General features: G+C 43.1%; 1 protein-coding gene across 1 annotated transcript; it reads right to left on the minus strand.

The window, feature by feature from the left end:
• Positions 1 to 15: 15 nt before the first annotated feature.
• LOC108922309 (coiled-coil domain-containing protein 93) lies at positions 16 to 22,096 on the minus strand. Its single transcript, XM_018732364.1, has 23 exons — positions 22,001 to 22,096; positions 21,178 to 21,291; positions 20,922 to 21,016; positions 20,413 to 20,524; positions 19,055 to 19,153; positions 18,907 to 18,963; positions 17,961 to 18,061; positions 14,085 to 14,121; positions 13,912 to 14,001; positions 13,605 to 13,655; positions 13,363 to 13,449; positions 13,110 to 13,226; positions 12,627 to 12,689; positions 11,745 to 11,818; positions 8,748 to 8,829; positions 8,470 to 8,544; positions 8,306 to 8,377; positions 6,417 to 6,525; positions 6,095 to 6,177; positions 5,556 to 5,593; positions 990 to 1,074; positions 321 to 434; positions 16 to 126 (listed from the first exon to the last, which is right to left on the minus strand). The coding sequence occupies exons 1-23, from the start codon at positions 22,082 to 22,084 to the stop codon at positions 70 to 72; spliced, it is 1,896 nt and encodes a 631-aa protein (XP_018587880.1). The 5' UTR covers positions 22,085 to 22,096; the 3' UTR covers positions 16 to 69.
• Between the last annotated feature and the right edge of the window lie 240 nt (positions 22,097 to 22,336).

A 22,336-nucleotide genomic window follows, 5' to 3' on the forward strand; every position in this document is an offset into this window, starting at 1 on the left:
GAGAACACAAATGGCTGACACTAAGGCATTTTACATGTAAAAGCATGATTCGCAGCTTGCAGTCAAGTACTACGAGGCACCCTTGGCTCGCAGCTTAGAAAGCAGCATTTCATTCTTCCTGCATTCCTGTGGGTGAAAAGGCAGACAGCTATGGTTACACAGTAATATTGAAAAGTGTCCTCTATTCACTGGAGGAGAATATCTGCCATATTTTAACTAAAATGACCTCTGCACTAGACTCCGGTAGCAAGAGGAGTTTGCAAACAGGTTGGTTCTGGAACATCTTTGACAGTGACTGTTGTACATTCATGAAAGCTCACCTCCTTGAAGTCCTTGATGGTCTTAAAGTAAAGCCTCTGCTTCTCCAGTAGCTCCAGATACTCATCATTCAGCTGGTCTCTCCTCATCTTGTTCTCCTGTTTCTTCTTCTCCATCTGAGAGGAAAAATTAAAAGTTACATGGTCCATTTCCAAGGTGTGGCACTTCCTTCAGGTATGTAAACTGCTCCAGTGGAACAGCCAGCATCATAAGTCGATAAAAATGTTACTTTAGGTAGCTATTAGCAAGGCAACAGGTTAACCTCAAAGACATGAAACTAGAGTTTTTCCATTTTATATTTAGGGGCTGTCAACAGTGTTGTAAACTTTTTCTCTTAATGTACCTCTAGGTCTCACTGTCATTTGTGCAGTAAGAGGCTTCATTTCCATACAAATATGAACCATATGACCCTAAAAATGAGTTTCTAACTGAGTGAAGTTTCAGGTAACCTTTGGGGTGCATGCAGCACCACTTAACACAACACCTGAAGTGCTAATGATTGTATTACTTATGTGGGTAAAAGAAATAGGTTCCTGTGAGCAAATGTGTTCACGTGTGTAACCGCAGCACCACAGATACAGGAGGGACTGGTCTTCCATCATGCATCAGCATTTATGCCGCATTAACTGGCAAAAAAGTGACTGAAGAAAATATCCACTGGAGAAGCATACCTTCATTCTGTTCTGTTTGATTCCCTCCACAATCTGCTCCATCTGCCTGAGGAACTGCTCTTTGGCTCCGGAAGATGCCATGGCTCTGGGGGGGGGGTAGTAAATATTGCCTAAATAACAGCGGGCTCTTGAATGTGGGATGGATCCCACTCATAGACTGACTCGTGTTCCACCAGGCAAAGTGTAGTTTCTCATTCTGCGTTTGACCATCTTGCGGTGTTTACTGCTGCCCACCTGACTGTCCAACACCTTCACGCCACAAGAAGTGTAACTGTGTCTTCGCAAAAGTTACAAAGAACTTTCTCTGGCATGTCCATCTTGTGAATGTACTCACCCAGCACACAGGCCACACTTCTATAGTCATGTCTGATCTTGACTGTTACTATCGGACCTAACTGATTCCATCGAAATTATTTATTTTTATTTTTTTTAAATCGTCCCATCTATCTCTTTCATTCGCACATCTCTGCTAAAATTCTTGCAGCCATTTTTGGCGGGAAGAGAATGACAGGTATGAACTCACTCATGGCTGCTCTCGTAAGTCTGGTTTGCTGCTGCACTTGTTGAACTAATCAATTGCAGAATATGGAAGATTGACGCACATGGCTGTTTTGGATTGCGCAACGTCACAAACCGCTCCCTGTACGAGTGACGCGTTTATCTCTCACTCAACTGTCAAATACAGGGAGCTTAGATCTTTTCACATGCTTTTCTCAGTTCACGCTATCCGTGTACATATACAGTGCCGTGAAAAAGTATTTCTTCTGTTTTTGTATATAGTTTTAGATCTTCAAATGAAATACAACATAAAACAAAGAAAATATGAGTAAACAGAACAGTTTGATTTTTTTTTTAACTGAAGCAAAAAAAAAAAAAAAAAAAAAAAAAAAAAAAAAAGTTATCCAACACCTATCACGCATGTGAAAAACTAACCCCCCCCTTAAACTTAAAATCTGATTGTGCCACCTTCAGTAGCAATAACTGCAACCAAATGCTTCCGATAACTGGAGATCAGTCTTTCATAGCACTATGGTAGAATTTTGGCCCATTCCTTTTTGCAGAACTGCTTTAGTTCAGCCACATTGGAGGGTTTGAGAATGAACTGCCCGTTTAAGGTCCTGCCACAGCATCTCAATTGTATTCAAGTCAGGACTTTGACTAGTCCACTCCAAAACTTTAATTTTGCTTTCTTTGAGCCATTCAGAGGTGGAGTTATTCCTATGCTTTGGATCATTGTCTTGCTGTATAATCCAGTTGCGCTTGAGTTTCAACTTACGGACTGAAAACCGGACATTCTCCTTTAGGATTTTATGGTAGAGAGCAGAATTCATATTTTCCTCTATTAATGCAAGTTGTCCAGGCCCTGAAGCAGATAAGCATCCCCATGCCATCACACTGCCACCACCATGCTTGACCGTAGGCATGATGTTCTTTTTGTGGAATTTGTGTTTGGTTTATGCCAGATGTCACGGGACCCCTGTCTTCCAAACAGTTCCACTTTCGACTCATCAGTCCACAGAACATTTTCCCAAAAGGGTTGAGGATCATCAAGATGTGTTTTGGCAAAATTCAGATGAGCCTTAATGTTCTTCTGGGCGAATTTCAAAGTTGGTCACTCCACTGAGACCACCCTTCTGGCAGTATCTGATGCTCTCCCAGCTGCTAGAGCTGCCTCCCTCTCCTCAGTCCTCATCCTCCTCGATCTGTCTGCAGCATTCAACACTGTCAATCACTGGATTCTACTCTCCTCTCTTAACCAGCTTGGGATCAAAGGTGCGGCACTAAGATGGTTTGAGTCCTACCTATCTGACAGATCCTATCAAGTGGTCTGGCGGAGCTCTCGATCTTCTCCTCTGCCTCTCTCAACTGGTGTTCCGCAGGGCTCGGTATTGGGTCCCCTTTTCTCCATCTACACCTCCTCCCTCGGTCCGGCCATAGCCTCCCATGGATTCAAATACCACTGCTACGCTGACAATACCCAGCTCTTCCTCTCCTTTCCACCTGGTGCGTCACATCTCCGTACGCATTGCTGCCTGCCTGTCGGACATCTCTTCATGGATGTACGATCACCACCTCCAACTCAACCTCTCCAAAACAGAGATTCTTTACCTCCCAACTGGCCTGTCCTCTTGTCAAGACCTCTCGATCAAACTGGACAACTCACTCATTTCGCCTAGCTCCTTTGCTAAGAGTCTGGGAGTTATGATTGATGCGAGTCTGTCATTCTCTCAACATACTGAAGCCACAACCCTGTCCTGCAGATACATCCTGCATAATATTCGTAGGATCCGTCCCTACCTCACTACTGACTCCGCCCAACTACTTGTCCAGGCCATGGTGATTTCCCGTTTGGACTACTGCAACTCTCTTCTGGGTGGCCTTCCTGCTAATGCCATCAAACCTCTGCAGCTTCTACAGAATGCTGCTGCACGAGTTGTTTGATTTGCCAAAGCGCTCCCATGTATCTCCTCTACTCATCTCTCTGCACTGGCTTCCTATAGCTGCCTGTATCAAATTCAAAACCCTAGTTACTGTGTACAAATGCATCAACAGAACTGCTCCCGGCTATTTACAGGACTTGATCAGCCAGTACACCCCAACCAGGCCCCTTCGCTCATCTACTTCTGCTCGCTTGGTGGTCCCGCGCACGAAAGGCAAAGCTTGGAGGTTCTTGGTTCTGGGTCCGTTGTGGTGGAATGACCTTCCCCAGTCACTCAGAAGTGCGGAAACTCTGTTTTCAAGAAGGGTCTGAAAACCCACCTCTTCCAGATCCACTTTGCCCAAGATCTCCTCAGATCATCTATGGTGTAACTTTTCACGCATTCTAACTCCAGAAGCATCCCCAAATTCAACCTTTCTTCAGCCATTACTCTGGTACTGTACTGTTCATTTGTGTATAATATTTAATTTAAAAAAAAAAAAAAAAGTAAAAATTGGTGTGGGTATTGGGATTTGTCTGCGTCTTATGCACCTACTTGAACGACGACCCTCGGCGTAGCAACTGGTAGGGAACAAACTAGGTTTGCTTGAGACTTTCACGTCTGCAGCTATGTCTCCTTCTCTCAATGTAATGCATAAATTTTACTTTTGCTGAGATGTACGTCGCTTTGGACAAAAGCGTCTGCTAAATGAATAAATGTAAATGTAGTGGTTTTCGCCCCTCCACTCTTCCATGGATGCCATTTTTGCCCAGTGTCTTTCTGACAGTGGAGTCATGAACAGTGACCTTCATTGATGCAAGAGAGGCCTGTAGTTCTTGGCTCTTTTGTGACCTCCTGTATGAGTCGTCGCTGTGCTCTTGGTGGAAATTTGAAAGGTCAGCCACTTCTGGGAAGGTTCACTACTGTGCTGGGTTTTTTACATTTGGCTCTCACTATGGTTCTTTGGAGTCCCAGAGCCTTTGAAATAGCTTTGTAACCTTCCCAGACTGAAATATTTCAATCACCTTCTTCCTCAGCATTTCTGGAATTTCTTTCAACTTTGGCATAGTGTGTTACTAGGGAAGACCTTTTAACCAAATTCATGCTGTTTTGAAAAACGTTCTATTTAAGTATTAATTTGATTGAACAAGGCTGGCAGTAATCAGGCCTGGTTGCATCTAGTCCAGCTGAACCCCATTTTGAATGCAGTTTCATGGATTTGGAGAAATCTAATATGGGGGCAAATACTTTTTCCACACAGGCCCAGTTGGTATTAGATAATATTTATTGAAGCAAAAAAGTTATCATTTAAAAACTATATTTTGTTTACACTCAGGTTGCCTTTGTTTTATGTCAGATTTTCTTTTAACTTCGAAATAAATTATGAGATATACACAAAAACAAAAAAAAAAAAAAAAAAAAATCACGATGGGGCAAATACTTTTTCACAGCACCGTAGATACACACACACTAAATTTTCTTACGCTGATGTCAAAAATGACCCAGGTGGCAGAGAAAGAAGCGGAAATCCACCAAAAAGCGGAACACTTTTCATCCCTGATGGTGGTATTAAGGAACACGCAGATGGCTGGAGTGGAAACAGGTGGGTTATCAGTGAAAATATTTTGAAAAACTGTATGTCTATGTGGCAGGCAGGAGCCTGAAAACACCCACTTCCTGCCTCACCTGACAGCCACACCTGGAAGGGACTCTATATCAAGGAAGGAGCAGCAGGTGCAGCCAGTTAAGGGATTCTGTTAAAAACCAGCTGGTGGGAGGGTGCTGAGCACACTTTACTAAAGAAGAGTTTATTTTGGTTTAAGCCATCATGGTGGTTTTCTCTGTTCATTAGTTTGAGCAAAATGGCCCTTTCTGTTGATTGTGCTTTAATAAATTTGGTGACAGTGGCCGCTAAGAGGGAAGAGAAGAACGAAAAGAACTGCCAATCATCCCACCACCAATGTCCCCTTCCTGTTCACTCCCAGTTTTGGAAACCCAGGATGCTACAGTCTACAAGGTTAATGGTACACTGACTGTGCCCTTTATTTTTCACTTTTATTTTCTAAAAGGGAACATGTTCTGGAAACATCAGATACTGTACTTCTACCATGATGATGTGTAGTGACACACAACCAGACATACTCACTGCTGAAAGTTGTCATGGATGGAGTTCAGCAAGTTCACCTAAGGGAGAGTGCAAAAGTTGGACAATAATTAATAATAAATAAGCCTCACACGCAGTTCTCTACTCAATTTGTTTTAATACTGACATATACTGCATTACAAACACAACGTGAGAACTTCTGAATCGTACCAGTGCAAGTGAACTCATTCCAAAGGTGTCAATCCAAGCTGAAGCTCACAATCTGAATAACTGTCATGGCTGCAACCCCTTCAACAGCTGTTCACATGACATAATGTTAAGGGGGTTTGAGAAAAACTGATATTCCTCTCGAAGTTATTACCCATCTGCAGACACCTGCAAATATGCCTTTGACATTGACAACAGCTCGTTAAAGGTTAGCGGGCAAATATTTCCGCTGCACCATGCAGGGGTGCAATTTCATGACAGCCCAGGGGTGTTTGTCTCCTGACAGTCTGTCTCGCTCCACCGTCATCAACGAAAGGCATTTATCCATCAACAGTGAAATGCACTGGAGAGACAAGGAGCCCAACTCAGCTCACCTCTTTCTCCAAGAACACCTTCTTGTCATCCAGTGTGTTGTAGAGAGTGAAGAACTGTTTGGTCTCCTTGTGAGTTGCTGAAACTATGAAAGAAAACATGCTTATTTAAACATGTGCAGGGAGACTGCTGGGAGCAGTCTTTGGTTAGCATTTTAAAAGATTTAAAAGACTTCAGCCGGACAATGATGGCGAACCCTGCACCGCAGATAAATGTGTGCACGTTGCAAAGCAGGTAACACAGGAGAGGGCAACGAGGAGCTTGTGCCCTGACACTTGGGCTTTACAAATAAGTATGACACAAAGCAGATGACTGTGTACGTACCCTGCCCGTAGAGTTCAATAAATCTCTTCTGATACTGGGTGAGCTCCGCCCGACTCGGCACTTCATCAATCTTCCTCTGCAGGATGGCAATTTCCCTGTTCCTCCGGGCCTGCAGTCGAGATCAGGCTTAGGGGCGAATGCCTTCAACACCAAACCGGACTGTGCTGGCAAGAGCGAACTTGGTGGAACAGTGCTAGTTAGGGGAAACACCCAACCCGGTTTATAGAGGTATAACTGTATGCTGAAAAGGCATTCTCCTGTTTACATGTTTAATTCCAAAACATCACAGTGCCTGGTAGGCAACTTTGGTAGTGTGTAAACTTGTCACTGAAATGCATTGTTTAAATTTTTTTCTGCGCATTAGCATTTGCAGGCAAAAGCGTAAGTCCCAGAGGAACTGAGGGATTCTTTCTGAGGTCTCGTATTCATAACCAGTTTCAGATGAGAGATGTCTCTTTTGCTCCCAGTCTTTCTCGTGCTATGAAACATATGGACTTTGCAGAAAAGCAACAATACAAGATTAAAATGAGTTAATGATGTAAGACTGGTTTTCATTCTGTGGTTGTTCAGAAGTTCTTGAAGGTTCATGCGACATTTTTTTTGCAGCCTGTGGTTCAAAGTAACCAGATTGTGGTTAGTATGTCCCATTTTTTTATTTCATATTACCTTGGTATAGATACAACTGAACCATAAAATTAGTCTCCACTTCAATCTGGCAATTTGATTTTGTGATATTCTTTGGAATAATAGAGGGGAAAACACAGCCATAACTGACGCTGGGAGGGACCACTCACTATACTGCAATCTTTTGAAAGAGGTGTAGCATCTGGCAGAATTCCAAATTAATAATGCATTTGTTTGTCAAGGAAGCTAATATTATGACACCTTTATTATTTATTTATTTATGTGATACTGAGTAGTTACTAACAATTACCCATTTAGAAATCTGCATAATTTTTACAGGAACAATACAGGTGAACTATAAGCTGTTCTGCTATAACATACTTTATGTAATTTTGATGTAACAAATTGGATATAACACAATGATCAAAGAGAAAAAAAAAACTATTTACTTAACATTTGCAAATTATGATGTGAAAACACCTGATCCCATTTGGAAAACTGTAGATGGGGCCCGCATATCTGAGGCGAGGGATGTTCTGTTTGACACAGCGCACATTTTATGCTCTTTCTTTTATTTAATTCTAATCTACTATGTTACAGTTAAACACGACTTCCTAAAGTGTTGAACTTATAAAACTGTTTTGGTGGTTCAAGTACCGAAAGGCTGGAACAGAAGCTGGATGTTTTTAAGACGCATTCAAAGAAATTAAAGTGCCACAATCTGCATATTCTTTCACTGTCGTCATGAGTTTTATCATATATTTCAGACAGATTGCGTTTTCTGCTACGTTTGCATCCTTTTTGATGCGATATGAGGTTTTTTTGCTGGTGATAATTATTTTGTGCGCTATTTAATGTACTCTGTCCTTAACGGCATTTAGAAATTTTACACACTACCTGAATCAGAGCGCTCGGTGTGTTCGCAGGCCGTGCAGAAGAAATGAAAACAGTGCTACACTGCCCACGGCACACTGTGCCACTCTGTGTTCAATTCTCCGGCCCCTAACTGATCCAGTGTTCTGGCTACTCAACTTAGGAACACAAGAGACACCTGTTCCTACTGTGCAACAAGCTATTATATAAAGTCTCCTTTATCACTAAGGCACAATCGACAAATGCTAAATTCTACAGATGTCCCTCTATTTACAAAATCCATTTTGTAAAAAATCTTGGATCATAATTATAATAAACGCAAAGTAGGTTGTAAGGCTGGCTTTAAAAATTCGTAATGCTATGAGCCGATGTACAATCATCGCGCTAGTTACCAGCAACAGTCTGATCTTCTGCAGCTTCTCCCGGTCCACGTTGTACTGCTTTTCTATCAGCTTGTTCTGCTCCTGGAAGGAGAGAGGAGGAGAAAAGGGTTATGGATTGGCGAGTGCTCAAAGCCATCCTCAAAGGAGCAGCTGAGCTTGCAAGAGCAGACTACCTTCTCATCGCTACCGTTCTCCCCCATCTCCATCTTTAGGTTCTCGATGAGTTGTTGCAGACGTGTCATCTCCTCCTGCAAGAAGGGAATCTTTCAGCAAGGCTCTCGTATGATGTTTTTACCGAGAGGCAAATTCCTTGTTCAAACTAACATGAGGCATTATGGATTTCCTAACAGCTCAAATCTTGTCAGACATGCACAATTATGGCATTTTTATGGGTTTCGCAGATCATATAGACATGAGTGTCCAAAAAAATGAGTCTGTGTTGGACATTTACCCTGCAGTGGGATCGGAATTCCTGTTCTTGATTCTTCAGGTTCTCATTCATGGCGACCAAGCCTCTCAACTTCTCCAGCACACTGTAACACACCAGGCAGACCATCAACATCACACAACTTCTAGTTTAATACCAATGAATTGCATTGGTACAGACAGAGAGCAGAGAACTGTGCTTTTGTCACAGATGGACGATAGAAAGAATCTTTATTACATTGTTATGTCTTTAATGTACATTATCAGAGTAGTTCACTCTCAGACAGGTCAACAATTCCAAAATGTAAAAAAAAAAAAAGGTCTGAAAAACCAAAAGTTTTCTCTTAAATTTGGTGCCAGAACGATGGCAACACTGATGTTTCATCTTCTCCAAGATCCTGAAGCAACCAGATGTCATCAATATTTATTGCAGGCATATGTACAGATATTTATCTTAGCTTGAACTTACACGTTTGAAGTTTTCCTAAGAAATAAGTCATTTCTGACCTGTATTTTCCCCATTATTTCGTTTAGCACTTTTATTACTATATAAATACATTGTAAACAAATAAACTGTAAATTTCTAGTGTTTATTTATCCCACTTAGCATGAATATTCCTACGTTCGCTATGGAAATATTGTGTTTCTTTATGAGGTGCTGCCCAGTAATATACAATATTCGCATTATATTAACCTTTTTAAAATCCAGATAATTCTGAATTCCAAAACACGTCTGACCCGGGGGGTTTCACATAAGCCATTGCTGACATGTGTACGTTTGCCTGGGTTTTTGCCAGTACTTCACGCTGAAGTTTTACAAAGCTTTAAGCTACTTACAGCTCCTCTTAGTAACTCACTTAATGCTCAAAATAATCTAAAAGGAAAAAAAAAAAAAAAAAAAAAAAAATCTTTCAACAGTAGTTCACTGTTGCTCTCAGCACCTGTGACTTTGTTACATTTTTTCCTGACAAATTATTTCAGAAATAATTTATAGAAATAACAAATGTACCTTTACATTTATTTGTTTAGCAGATGCTTTTCTCTCGTGTCCTACGCTCAACATGACAACACCTAAAAGCATTTATTCAAAATTCCAAGTCACTTTTCAAACTGTAACTAAAAAGTCAAAAAAACATGCTCAGAGAAAAGACAAAGGCAAATTCTCCATTAAACTATAAATAAAATCAGTTATTTTAAGCTACATTTCATTTGCATTAATAGCTGTCTCAAAGCTCTTGAACCATATCTAAAATTGTAACTGAGCAAGTTGAGACTTTTTCAGAAGGTACCACATGAATTTCTTCTTAGTTTACATATCAAAGACCTGAGTTCATTCCACCTTCAGGCTCTTTCCAAGTGCAACTGTGCAGAACCACGTCCAAGGATGCCTGTAAAGCATTAGTTACATATCATCAATTACAGACCTTGTCACTGCACTTTTCAGTGCACAGCTCCGAACCTAAAGGCCTAAATATAACACTTTCATGTGCTCTTCATCTGACGCGGCAGATGGTTCACACATTCATCCTTCAGCAGTGCCCCGGTGCGCACACTACATTTTATTGCGTACCATTTGCTGTTATTTTACTTCAGAAGGTTAATGTGCACTTCATCACTGCAGGCCTTTGAGCATATACATGTTTGGAATGCAACATTCAGTGGAGAGACAGAAATACACACACACAGTGCAGACTTGCACACACCATAACGTGACAAGCATGGTGGGGGCTTTCAGCTGAATTCCCGGGGGGTCCCACAGTGCTTTGGCAGTGATGAATGGAGTGGAATTTGAAAGAATTCCAGAGAGAAAGACCCTGTGAGACAGGGGTCCTGGGATTTCCATGGGTACTGGGTGGTCTGTAGTTCCTGAACACAACATGTAGAGATACAGAGCAGCAGAAGGGCCTTGGACAGCTGGAGAAGAGAAGTTTCCAGCAGCCATGAGAACCCCTGTCGTTGCCCACGTTTAATTCACCTTTTTCACTTTAATTTTTTAATAATCATTTAAAACTACACAGCAGATCCCCATTAAACGGCTCCCCGCTATAAAGTACATTGTTCCGCAGATAGATTGTTCCACATCTCACTATGTTAATCTTGCTGGGATTAATAAAAGCATTTTACTATCCTCTCCTACAAGACACTAACCCCACAGATCTGTGGCATAAAGGGCTGCACTTCAAAATGGCAGAGAAACAAAAACATGTTCTCATATTTTCATTTAAACATTTAATAGATATACAATGTGTTTTAGAAGAAATGTGTTTTCTACAGCCATGGGAAGTCATGTGCTGCTACCACATTGTACTTCTGCATTTCATTCACTGTGCTACCATAATGGATGTACAGCAGCCTAAAAAATGCACCCAAACAGAGTAACTTGTTTATAATTAGACCTATTAAACAAGTAAGAATAAAGATCAAAAATGATCAAAAGAGAAATGTAGTGGATGAAGCATTTACGGCATTCTATTGAATCCCATGTGGCATCCCTTCACTGCATTGCACATGCATTACTACTGTGTGTGTGTTTTTTTTTTTTTTTAAACACTTTTTTTGTCCATATCAATTCCGTTTCAATTCACTTTATCAAGTGCCTTTTTCAGCAGCCGATGCAGAGCGCTGAACAAGATCGATATAAGCAGGACTACAGAAATTACACACACAGTGAAAACATATGGCAAGGAGAGGAAGGCGGGGGAACCAAACTCTGGGGGTCCAAGTACCAAGTGGCTGCCCACCACTCTGGAGCATCCAGCTCAGACTGGGGACCATCTGTATAACTTTCAGCAGGCTCACCATTCACTGCTCTGTGATACTGAGCTTCAGCTCCTACGTGCAATAAGTCAACATATTGGATTTCTCCGCTTTCCCTCTTACTGAGAAGTTTGTGGTTTTCCTAAACTTTGAAGATACCCAACTAGCAGCAGAAAAAAGAAACCCATCAGACACCTCTCTCTGGGACAACACTGATTTTGACATGTATGTGTTTCCGGTTTGATGTTTCACACTAAAAACCCACCTAGAATCAGCTTGGGCCTCCTCTTCCTCCAGGGCACTGAGCTCCTTGTCCAACTTCTCTGTCAACTCTGTAGCCTGAGGGGGGAGAGAAAATAAAAAAAAAAAAAAAAAAATAAAAAAAAAAAAGTATTATCCACCAAATGGAAGAAGTGGTATGAGACTGTAAAATACAATGGGATTACATGCCGACTTTTCAAAAGTGCTTTGCCTTACAGACATATGGTCACTTTAAAGTAAGTACAGACAAAGCTCTAGCAACTGCATCAACACATACTATGGTCTGCCAAGAACCAGTTGTTTTTGAGCAGTGCGATTAGCTAAACTGCATTAAATATTACTTGTTTGTGCAGTTTAGCTACACACAGAGTATTTTCTGGGCTTTGGCATTAATTGCAGCTGTATGCAATTGAGAGGCAGATAAATTCCACCAGTCATCCTATTTTAGTGGAACATTTCCAAAAAAAAAAAAAACCAAACCATAACAGTGGAACAACGTGCAACACTAACTAGTTCTTGTCACAGTCTTGACACTAAGGATAATGGTAATTACAAAACAACTTGATTCTGTTTGTATTGCTTGTAACAAACCAAACCTGTTAAATGACCCCTTTGCAACTGGCTGGTGAGATTACAGAGCAGCGACGCTTCAGCTCAGTGACACCCGTGCCTGTATCTGCCCAAACACGCTGCAAAGATTACTTCTGAGTCTGGCCTCGGGAGACTGAAATAACCCTGCGAGTGTCTCCTCAGGCCACAGCAATCAGCTTCCATGCGTTCACTGCTGGCAGGAGGGTCCAGACGCAACTCCAGAGGCAGCTTCAAATCCGTTCTGGCTCTTTTCAGAGTTTTACATTACCAAGGACGCAACGTGACATCTGCTCACCTCCATCAGTTTGCGCTCTGCTTCTCTGCATCCCACTTGCACTTCCGAATGCTTGGCTTGCAGCTGCAAACACAAAAGAGAAATTCGGTAATAATGGAGTTCCCATTAGCCCTAGGGGAGTAATGCTGGACAAAGAGTAATGGGCTTTGGGTACGGAGACCTGGAATGCTTGCAGGAGACGTACAAATGTGAGAGGACTTTGGTGGAAACCTTTGACACTTATACTGAAGCACACTGATGAATCATGGCCTTAACTAGTCATGCTGTGGCTAACGCAAGATTTAGAAAAAGCTAAAAGGTACCATCAGCCAGATAAGCATCACACATTTCACCATGAAATATCTAACTTGGGCAGTAAAACCGAATTTTTGGGCCCTGAACAGCGAGAGAAACACTACAAATTTGAGGAATGCAGCGAAGCACGGACGTGCAGAGGAAAGACGCGGTAAGTATGAAGGCAAAGGACAAGACTTCACGCACTACCTCTTCCAGGTGCTTGCTCTTCTGTTGGATCTGCTTGTTGAGAGATGCCACGAGCCTGCGGTGCTGCTGGGCCGGACCGTACCGCTCAGAGCGGTCCTCCAACAGCCGCTCCGATTGCTGAGCCACCAAAACAGGAGACGTGTGACGAGGAGGCCATGTGGAGGAGCGTTCTGTCAAGCGCCGTCGCTGCACCAAACTGGGATGGCTCCAGCCCCACTGTCTTATGCAAGCACGCTCAGATAGCAGCACTCACTCTGTCTGCATAGTCCGAGGCCATCAGCTTGATCTCCTCCGACTGCATGCCCACAATGTGTCCCACCGTGCTGGCAGTCAGCCTCCCCTGCATTAATGAACACGTGTCAAATCTGAAGCAAAGTTTTACAACCTGTATTGTAAACTACGAATGTCAAGTTACAGCTCTTACAGAAAGTAGCTGGTGAAGTCACCGAGTGCTTTGCGTTTCAGTGCTATTTTGAAGAATGCTTATAGTCTTACCTCCTCTGTTGCCATCATGGCCATGCCAGTCATGAGAGTTTTAATGCGCATCTGGATGCAAAAAAAGGCCAGATACACATTTACATGAGCAAAACACGTTAAAAAGTACGCAGGCTTTAACTCACCTAGGTGGCAATATGTCACCACCTGTAGTCACCGTTACTTGTTGGTAGTTTAGATGATAACAAAATGGTTTCTTCCATCGGCATAAAAATTTAGAAGTAAACCAGTGAGAGACTTCCGTTGTGAAAAGAACAGCAGACAAAGCCATTAGTGTATTTCAGAGTTCCTTATGTGAAGGACCAACCTCCTCTGCAGCCTGGAGGTCCTCTTCTTCTGAGAGCTCCGTCAAGCCTGCTGGAAGAGCCTGTCCCAAGGACGCCTTTCTATCCTCTCCCTATAGGGAATAATCCTGTTGTTACAACTACGCCAAAAGGGAACCCAGCTGTTCTCTTCACCAAACATCTCTGAGCAGCTCACCTTTTCTTCTTTTGACTTGTTGCTAAATATATAACGTCTGTGGGGAAAACGGGAAAAAAAAAAAACATCACAATTTTTCCACGGAACAGCAGACATGCACAGAGGAGCGGTCAAATCTGTAGGAGGTTAAAAATAGTATGTATGTGTATCTCATATGTGACTCAGGCAAAACTCTTTTTTTCAGGGCAACATTTTTTAAACATACCAATACAAAAAATACAAAAATATTAAAGGTTTTGCAAGAAATACATGTTGATATTAAGCATCACATAACAGGATACAGCTATTCAAGGTTTTTTGAAATTTGCAACCCAGAGCTCACAAACCACGTACGAAAAAGAATGAATTATAAGACCTAACATATCAATACCTAAAACGACATGTTACAGAATTCATACAGTGCAGTTAAAATACCTCTATATTTTAAATTTTGTTAAAAATTTGAAGGAACGATGCTACGTGTTCCAGTGCCACACACACAGCTAAAGTGTAAATTTAAATTTTAAAAAAGAAAAGAAAAAAAAATTAGCCTTCCCAGGATTTGAACCTGCAACCTTGGGCCACATGTTGCTTCATTGTGCCTTACAATGTGGTAAACATAGGCATGACCAGTGTTCCATTTTGTCCAAATTAAATGCTTTGTGGAATTACCCTTTGGGATTCATGAAGGCTCATTCATTCATTCATTCACTCACCATGTAGGGAAAACCCCACACACACATACACACACACACACACATTACTCTGTCCTGCGAGAAGAACCCAACAACATCCAGTAGCAGGAGATGTGGGAAGAAAAACGGCACCCAGGGGTCAACACAAATGCCACCTCCCACAAAACACGTGACGGAAGGCGAGGACTGTAGCACTAATGGCGGAAGAGCCTATCGACAGGAATCCAGCTGGAGCAAAGATAGGGGCAACATTAAAACTGGCCTCCATAGCAACACGTCAGAATTTCCCCCAAAACGTACACTGTTGTAACAGCAGGTTAGTCTTTATGTGCACATCAGCTGCTATGTTAGGAATACCCAACAAAGAGATCTTCATGGCAAGTGCAAAGTTGTGTGTTAAAGCTTCAAAGGTGTGCGGTGACGGAAACTAGAGCACACGTCACTTCTTACCATACACTCCTCTGCTCTCCTGCTCACATGCATCACAATGCAAGATACGGTTAGAGAACCCTTGCAATGGGTCCCTTCTGCATTACTCACTCACTGAACGCCAGGCTGGAAAAGCATGCGTTTAGTGACTAGTCAACAGCAATAAGCTCCACCAAACACGTCCTGTAGCGGCCGATGAGACCTGCGCAAGAGTCAGAGGAATCTTACAAAACCCCTTCAGCTCACTGATATTTCTGGGATTCCTTGCACGGACAGCTCTCTTCAGGTCAGAGGCCGCTGCATCTCAAACGGGTTTAGCTCCACACTTGAACCCAGCTGTTCCAGAACACGGTCACTCTTGTTGCATCACCAAACTTCTATTAATCTTCAAGTGGCAAACTGCTACCCTGACATTCTCCTCTAAAAATTCTTGATACCATTCTGAATTCACCGTCCCCTCTATGACAGTAAGCTGTCCAGACCCTGAAGCAGCAAAGCCTGATGCTCCCACTACCACCGCGCTTCATGGCTGAAATGAGGTTTTGGTGCCGGTGTGCAGCGTTTCCTTTCCTCCAATCATAGCTCTGTGCGTTTCTTCCTTAAGAGCTAAATTCCTGTCTCATCCGTCCACAGAACATTGTCCCACAGACCTTGTGGAACATCCATGTGGTCTTTTGCAAACTTGAGACATGCAGAAATGTTTTCAGAGAGCAGTGATTTCCTCTGTCGTGTCCTTCGATGAACGCCATTCTGGTTCAGTGCTTTTCTTAGTGGACACATGAACAGACCAGATTTCTCCAGGTCCTTTGCTGTTACCAACAATTTCTTTTTCACCCCCTTTGGCAGGGAATGCTGTGCTCTTGCCGCACAATAGCTACTCCTCGGACAGCAGCAACAGCGCGGAATTTCCTCCATCTGTCGACAGCCTGTCTTACTGGATCGAGGCACACCCAGGCCTTTAGCAATGCTTTCGCTGCCTTTTCTAGTTTTATGTACAGTTCTACAGTTCTTCTTCTCAAGTCCTCTGAAATCTCTTAGTTGGAGTATTGTTCACATGAACAAATCTTTCTTGAGCAGAAAAGACTGTCAGTAACCAAACTTTGTGGCCATTTTTAGGCAGGGCACCTTCAACCCACACCTCCAATCTCATCTCAGTGGAACACCTTACCCCCATTAGCTTTCTGGAGAAGTCTTTAGGCTTGAGGTTCACATACTTTTCGCAGCCTGGACTATGAAGGTTTACATGATGTATTCAATATTGAGATGAAGAAGTTCAATTCTTTGTGTGTTCTTTGTTTAAGCAGATGGTGTATGTTGATTAATGTGATTTAGCTGAAGATTAGGTAACATTTTACGAGTCATTAATGCAGAAATCCAGAAAATTCCACAATTTTTTCTTGCATCTCTATCCCTGAAACGCCTAAATTAACACCATGCAAGCATGCTTAGCTCAAATGGACCTTTGGCCAAAAATGGTCCGTACCGGGACCTCTGACAGAGTGATCATTTCCCTCCCAGACAGGAACCACAGCAAAGTTACCCTTGTTCTCAGCCCACACAGTAGGAACCAGCGCAGCCCACCAGCAGGTGAGCAGGTGAGGTACACCATGGTATCGGGCTTTCTTCATGTTAACAATGCGCAAGCATTTAGAAGCACACTCTGAGCATACTCACAGGACCAACTCAGGAGCCCTTCGGAGGGACAAGAAACCACACTGGTAAGGGCATGAGCAAAAACACAGTACTGTATAGTACAAGAGTGAAAGCGCTGAGCTGCAATGTTACTTTCTAACATCCTGCACATGTAAAAGAAGCCGACACACACTGCTCCACTGTGTATCCCACCCTCTAAGTCAGAGGGAATTTGTCATCTCATATCGCGTTCCTCCGGCAACAAAATACACTCATCCCCAATTACCTTGTCCCAATTTGTTTCTAAAAACAGACCAAACATCCAAAAAAACTGAATAATAAAATTATAACTTAAGGGGCCCATCCCAAGTTCACCACAAAAATCACCTTATATGATACTTAATATCATAAGAAAAAAAATTTAACTTCAGTTACACTTTTTCCTCGATTTTTCTTTTTTTTTTAAAAAAAATTAAATTCTTTTTAATCTGTCACTGCCTGAGCAAAGCATTTTTTCCAATCATGTCCAAGGCTGTAGTAGCAAACATGGGCCTGAATATAAAAAGGTTCCTCACCATTATACATCTGAGAGCTTTAAGTCTACATTTACATGCTTCATTTAGCAGCAGAAAATTTTCTCCAAAGCAATGTACATTTCAGAAAACAATACAAAAAAAAAAAAAAAAAATAGACAGAAGGAGACATTTGAATGGAGACACGTGATTCTATAGTTTGGTCAATTTCTCACATACCACCACATCAATGGTACAGGTTACACCAGCAGCTGCATATAGGCATCTTTTTTTCTTCTTTTTTTAAAATACATTTGAAATAAAGGCAAGAACAATGAGTTCTTGTTGCATACTCTGTTTTGCCTTTTTCTTCTACTTTTAATTATGAATTAATTTCAGAATACAGAAATTAAGCATTTGCTCAATTTTCAAACTCAACACACTTGAACAAAAAACACAACAAATGCACATTAAGCGTGACTGCTTTTCCTCCAAATGAGACACAGCCTGCACTGTTTAAGCTCATCTGACCTGAAGGTATGACGCTACGCTGATAACGTCAAAGTTTTTTATACGGCTTTACTGGAGGCTTTGTAAGGAGGAAGGAAGAGGAGAACATCATCTCTTACCTGCCATACTCCAGCAGAGTGGAGTGAACCCTGGACTCCTCGTCCAGCAGCACACCTGCATCGGCATGCCGTTTGTATTTCCTCTGTGGCTTATACACCTCCTGGCAAGAGGTAGCGAGCAAAGCCCAGTCAGTTGCAGGAAAACCAAGTTACAAACCTTGCTTTTTTTTTTTCCCTACAGAAACCTTTTTAAGCTGGGAATAAGAGTGGAGCTAAAGAAACTTGCAGTACATAGTTACTGTTACTAGTGACACAGTGACATCGAGGGTAGTGCTGGTGCCTCAGTCGCTGGGTCGAACCCAACTCAGTCTGTGCAGTTTGCATGTTCTCCCTATGCTCATGTGGGTCTCCCCCCACAGTCCAAGAAGTCACCAAGAGTCATCTTTGGCTCAGTGACTGACCATTACCCCCTTCCCCTATTACTTTTTATTATTAATTTGCTTAATTGTCATTTTCATGTGAGGGGCGCAGCGGGCTTGGCTGGGTCCTGCTCTCTGATGGGTCTGGGGTTCAAGTCCTGCTTGGGGTGCCTTGCGATGGACTGGCGTCCGGTCCGGGGTGTGTCCCCTCCCCCTCCAGCCTTGCACCGCTGTTGCTGGGTTCGGCCCCAGCTTGCCGCAACCCCGCTGAGGACAAGCAGTTTCAGCCACTGTGTGTTTGTGTGCATGTTTTTTTTTTTTGTAATTTAAGCAATTTTAGCATAGTAAGGCTGCAACATAAAAAAGTGATAAAAGTGAATGGGTCTGAATATTTTCTGAATGCTCTGTATAAAGGGCTATTTAATGGGAACAATTTTTAATTAGCCTGTTCACAATGTGCAGTTTTTGTTCAATATGTTTATAAAATTGTTCGCCACACATTACCATGTCTGTCTGTTAACAGTCTATGTGGTCAGTAACCTCTCTATTTAATAAAAAAAAAAACACTTACGAGACACTATACTTACAGACACATCCACAAGTGTTTTAACTGCTTTTTCTTTCCTTTGAACAAACTCATCGTCCTAGAAAAAAAGCGAGAGCTGCTCAGTAAATATAACCGTTAAGGAGGAGAACGAGGACTTGACAGCGAACAGTCATCTTGCGCAAGCTGACCTCCGGGGTGCTGTGAGTCTTGTGGAACTGGGACACGGAGTAGGCGCGCACGTAGTCGCCCATCTCCTCCTTCGTCTCTATGGCGCACTTCACAAGCCACTGCGATGACGACATGACAGCAAACAAGTGAGCAACCAAAGTGAGCTACGCCAACCGACATGCAAACCCGTTTAGAGAAATGGCCTTATACAAAAACATGGAAAATGGAGGAGGAAAAAAAACACCTCCAGACCATTTTAAGCCCTTGTGGAGTCAAACGGCTGGAAAAACCCTCATTCATAATGAACTATTCCAATAAAGGTGACAGAGGGATTCCTAACTGGCCACTCTGTTTTCTAAAGGCAAGAGCAACACATTACAATTCCTCATAACTTCCAATATAACGTTACACAGAATACTCACAGACCAGTTAATGTCGCACGTGAACAATCGAGCCATTTTTGGACCACGTTGAGTAATGCCGATAAACTAATCACTACATTCTTAGGTACCGTCTAATTACATTTACATCATTAATCCTCTCATTTCTGATCCAACCTGTGGCATCGACACATGATATTGGGTTGCACAGCTCTCATAGACGTATTGCTTACAATAACTATGAAAACCAGCCAAGAAATATCAATACTGGTTAATGATTTGCAAATAGAGACCTAAAACACACATTTTAATCCTCTTGACTGTATGTACTACAACATAAGATATCATGGATCATATGTTGCGTGGGAAATTATCACACATTTTAAAATGCATAATATTTTTAAATATTTAAACTCATTTTCCAACTCTGGAGCCGATTTTAAAGGTGTAATGTGTTGCTTCAATAAATTTAATAAAGCAAAGACGGGAGAGCGCACGCAAGATTACTAAAATGGTGGCAGTTTTTCGTAACGGGGGAGCTCTGTTTTGGCTGGAAGTTTCATCAGCGTCAGGTAACCCTTGGAGGCTTCCTGCTGAAACGTGTCCATCCCGGTACGTTCACGAGAAATGTAACTATCGCTCTAAGCTCATTGGCCTCATATGTACCAGGGGGTTCGGAGCGCCAAGCCTCTAACCCGATTCCTACGCTAAGTTGAGCGCGTCTTCAGTTTTCCATGCATGCGTTACGTCAACAAATTTACACTAAAAGAACGACATACCGCTAGTTCCAAACTGACTGAAACGTTACCAGTTACAAGACCTCATATGATGAGGACATGTAACCGGTGGGGCTACTAGCAGCACTTTGGTCCTTAACCGTGACGTTAACCATGCAAAGACGGTTTGCGGGGAGGAAAAAAAAAAAAAGTCAGCCGTTAAGTCAAGCGTCGAGTGTGAGGACAGGCCCCCCCGCCCCTCACGCTGCGACTGTCTGCTACCTGCACAACGGGGAAGATGTGGATGAAGTCCAGCCCCTGAATCTGGTGGGGCTCCAAGCGGTGGGGACACTTCATTTTGGGCAGGACTGAGACGAGTTTCTCGGTGAGGGCTCTGCAACACATGGGCACAGACAGAGGCACGGTGCTGTTATACCGCTACAGTACTCTGTCTGTGTGTGTGTGTGTGTGTGTGTGTGAGTGTGTGAGAGAGAGACACACACACACTCGCCATTTCCGGTGGCCGACACACCGTTCAGCTTATGAGTAAAACACTGTAAAACTGAGTGTAACTCAATAACTTTGAGCGTGTGTTAACATTCTGTACAAATGGCAGCAAGAGTCTTTTTTTTTTTTTTAATAAATCATTAAGGATTTTTTTTAAAAAAAAAAAATTAAAACTCCACCACAAATGTCAGTTCATATGTTGAAGAGCCTCGCTGGCGAGAGGAAGCGAATGCAAACCTCGGTCACGTATCCAGAGCTTCCGAGAGCCAGGGGTGCCAACTTACATCTTTTGACCTATGGTTGAATTCTCTTGGAAAAGAAGGTCCACGTCAACGTCGAAGTTGCAGGTAGTTATGCACCACGTCATGCCTCCCACGACCTGCAGCGATGGAAAAGGAGGAAAGCGCACGTTTCGCCGGCAACTTTTCTCCACATTTACCGCTCAATATTGTGACGCTCTTCCCCAAAGCGTCAGCCCGCCGGGGGTGCTCCTCGGACCCGGGACGCTCACAAGCCCCGCCCACCGTCAGGCTCCCTCACCTTGTCGAAAGGAGACAGGCCCTTGATCCGCGCGCGGAAGTAGCCGGCGGCCAGCAGCAGCTCCAGGATGTCGGCCAGCTTGGCCGTCTGCTCCTCGTCCTCACGCGTCTCCACCTGCGAGACGAGAGGCACTGCGCCTGTTTACCGTGTTTACCACTGTGTCCATCAGCGTTTCCCGTGGTTACCACTGCCTTACCCTACCCTGCTCACCCAACCGTGCTCCTCACCGTATTCTGCATTTCCGAGCACGTTCACTGTGTTTACCAGCCTAACCGGCCGGCGTTTACCAAGTCTAACAACCCCACGTTTCACCATGCTAGCTACTATGGTCACCCTACCATGTTTACCGCGTGTTCACAAGCACATGACACAACATCACCGCCGCTGATCATCAAACTCAATCATCAGTTCATATTACATCTGGAAGTACTAGCGGCAGCAGCTCGTTCTCCATCTCTCTATATTTCCTATCTCTTCTTTCTCATCATCATCTCTCTCTCTCTCTGTTCCTATATAATATCTTCTTTATTTCTTTATCTCTATATCTCCCTCTTGCTCTTCTGCTCTTTCTTCTTTTTCTTTTTTTCTGCCTTTTCTCTCTCTCTCTCTCTCTCTCACACACACCTCATCCTCTGGGCGCCCAGCAGTTTTCACGTCGCACGCACTGCAGTAGTCTGTCGCGTGAAAGTCAGGAAGACTCGCGCGCGGGCTGTGTGTGTGTCTGTCTGTCTCGCGCTCACAATCGTCGATGCGAAGTAGAGCGAGCGACGGAGGAAGGGAGAAGAGAAGTTGAAGGCAAGAAGGAATGAAAGGAGCGACTCACCTGAATGACGTTGCCATCCTGGTCGTACTGCGCCCCGATCCTTGAGCCCGTCCGGACTCTGTGGAACACCGAACTGGCCGCCATGATGATTCGCAGCTCCCGCGTCACTGTGACGTCACGGTCACGCGCCGCGTCTTTCGGGCGAGGTGTGGTCTTCGTACGTCGTGCAAAATCAGCTGGAAAGGAGTGGAAAAGCTTTTTTTTTTAAAAAAAAGGGGGTTCGAGTTCGGAGACAAAAATGTCGTAGTAAAGATATAATGAAAGAGGTAAATTTGTGGAATTCCCACGTGACGGAGTAGAGAAAGGCCCGCCTTGCCCTCCAGATAGTGGATGTGT

Source organism: Scleropages formosus, unplaced genomic scaffold (genome assembly GCF_900964775.1).
Source record: "Scleropages formosus unplaced genomic scaffold, fSclFor1.1, whole genome shotgun sequence".
In the NCBI taxonomy this organism is placed as follows: Eukaryota; Metazoa; Chordata; class Actinopteri; order Osteoglossiformes; family Osteoglossidae; genus Scleropages; species Scleropages formosus.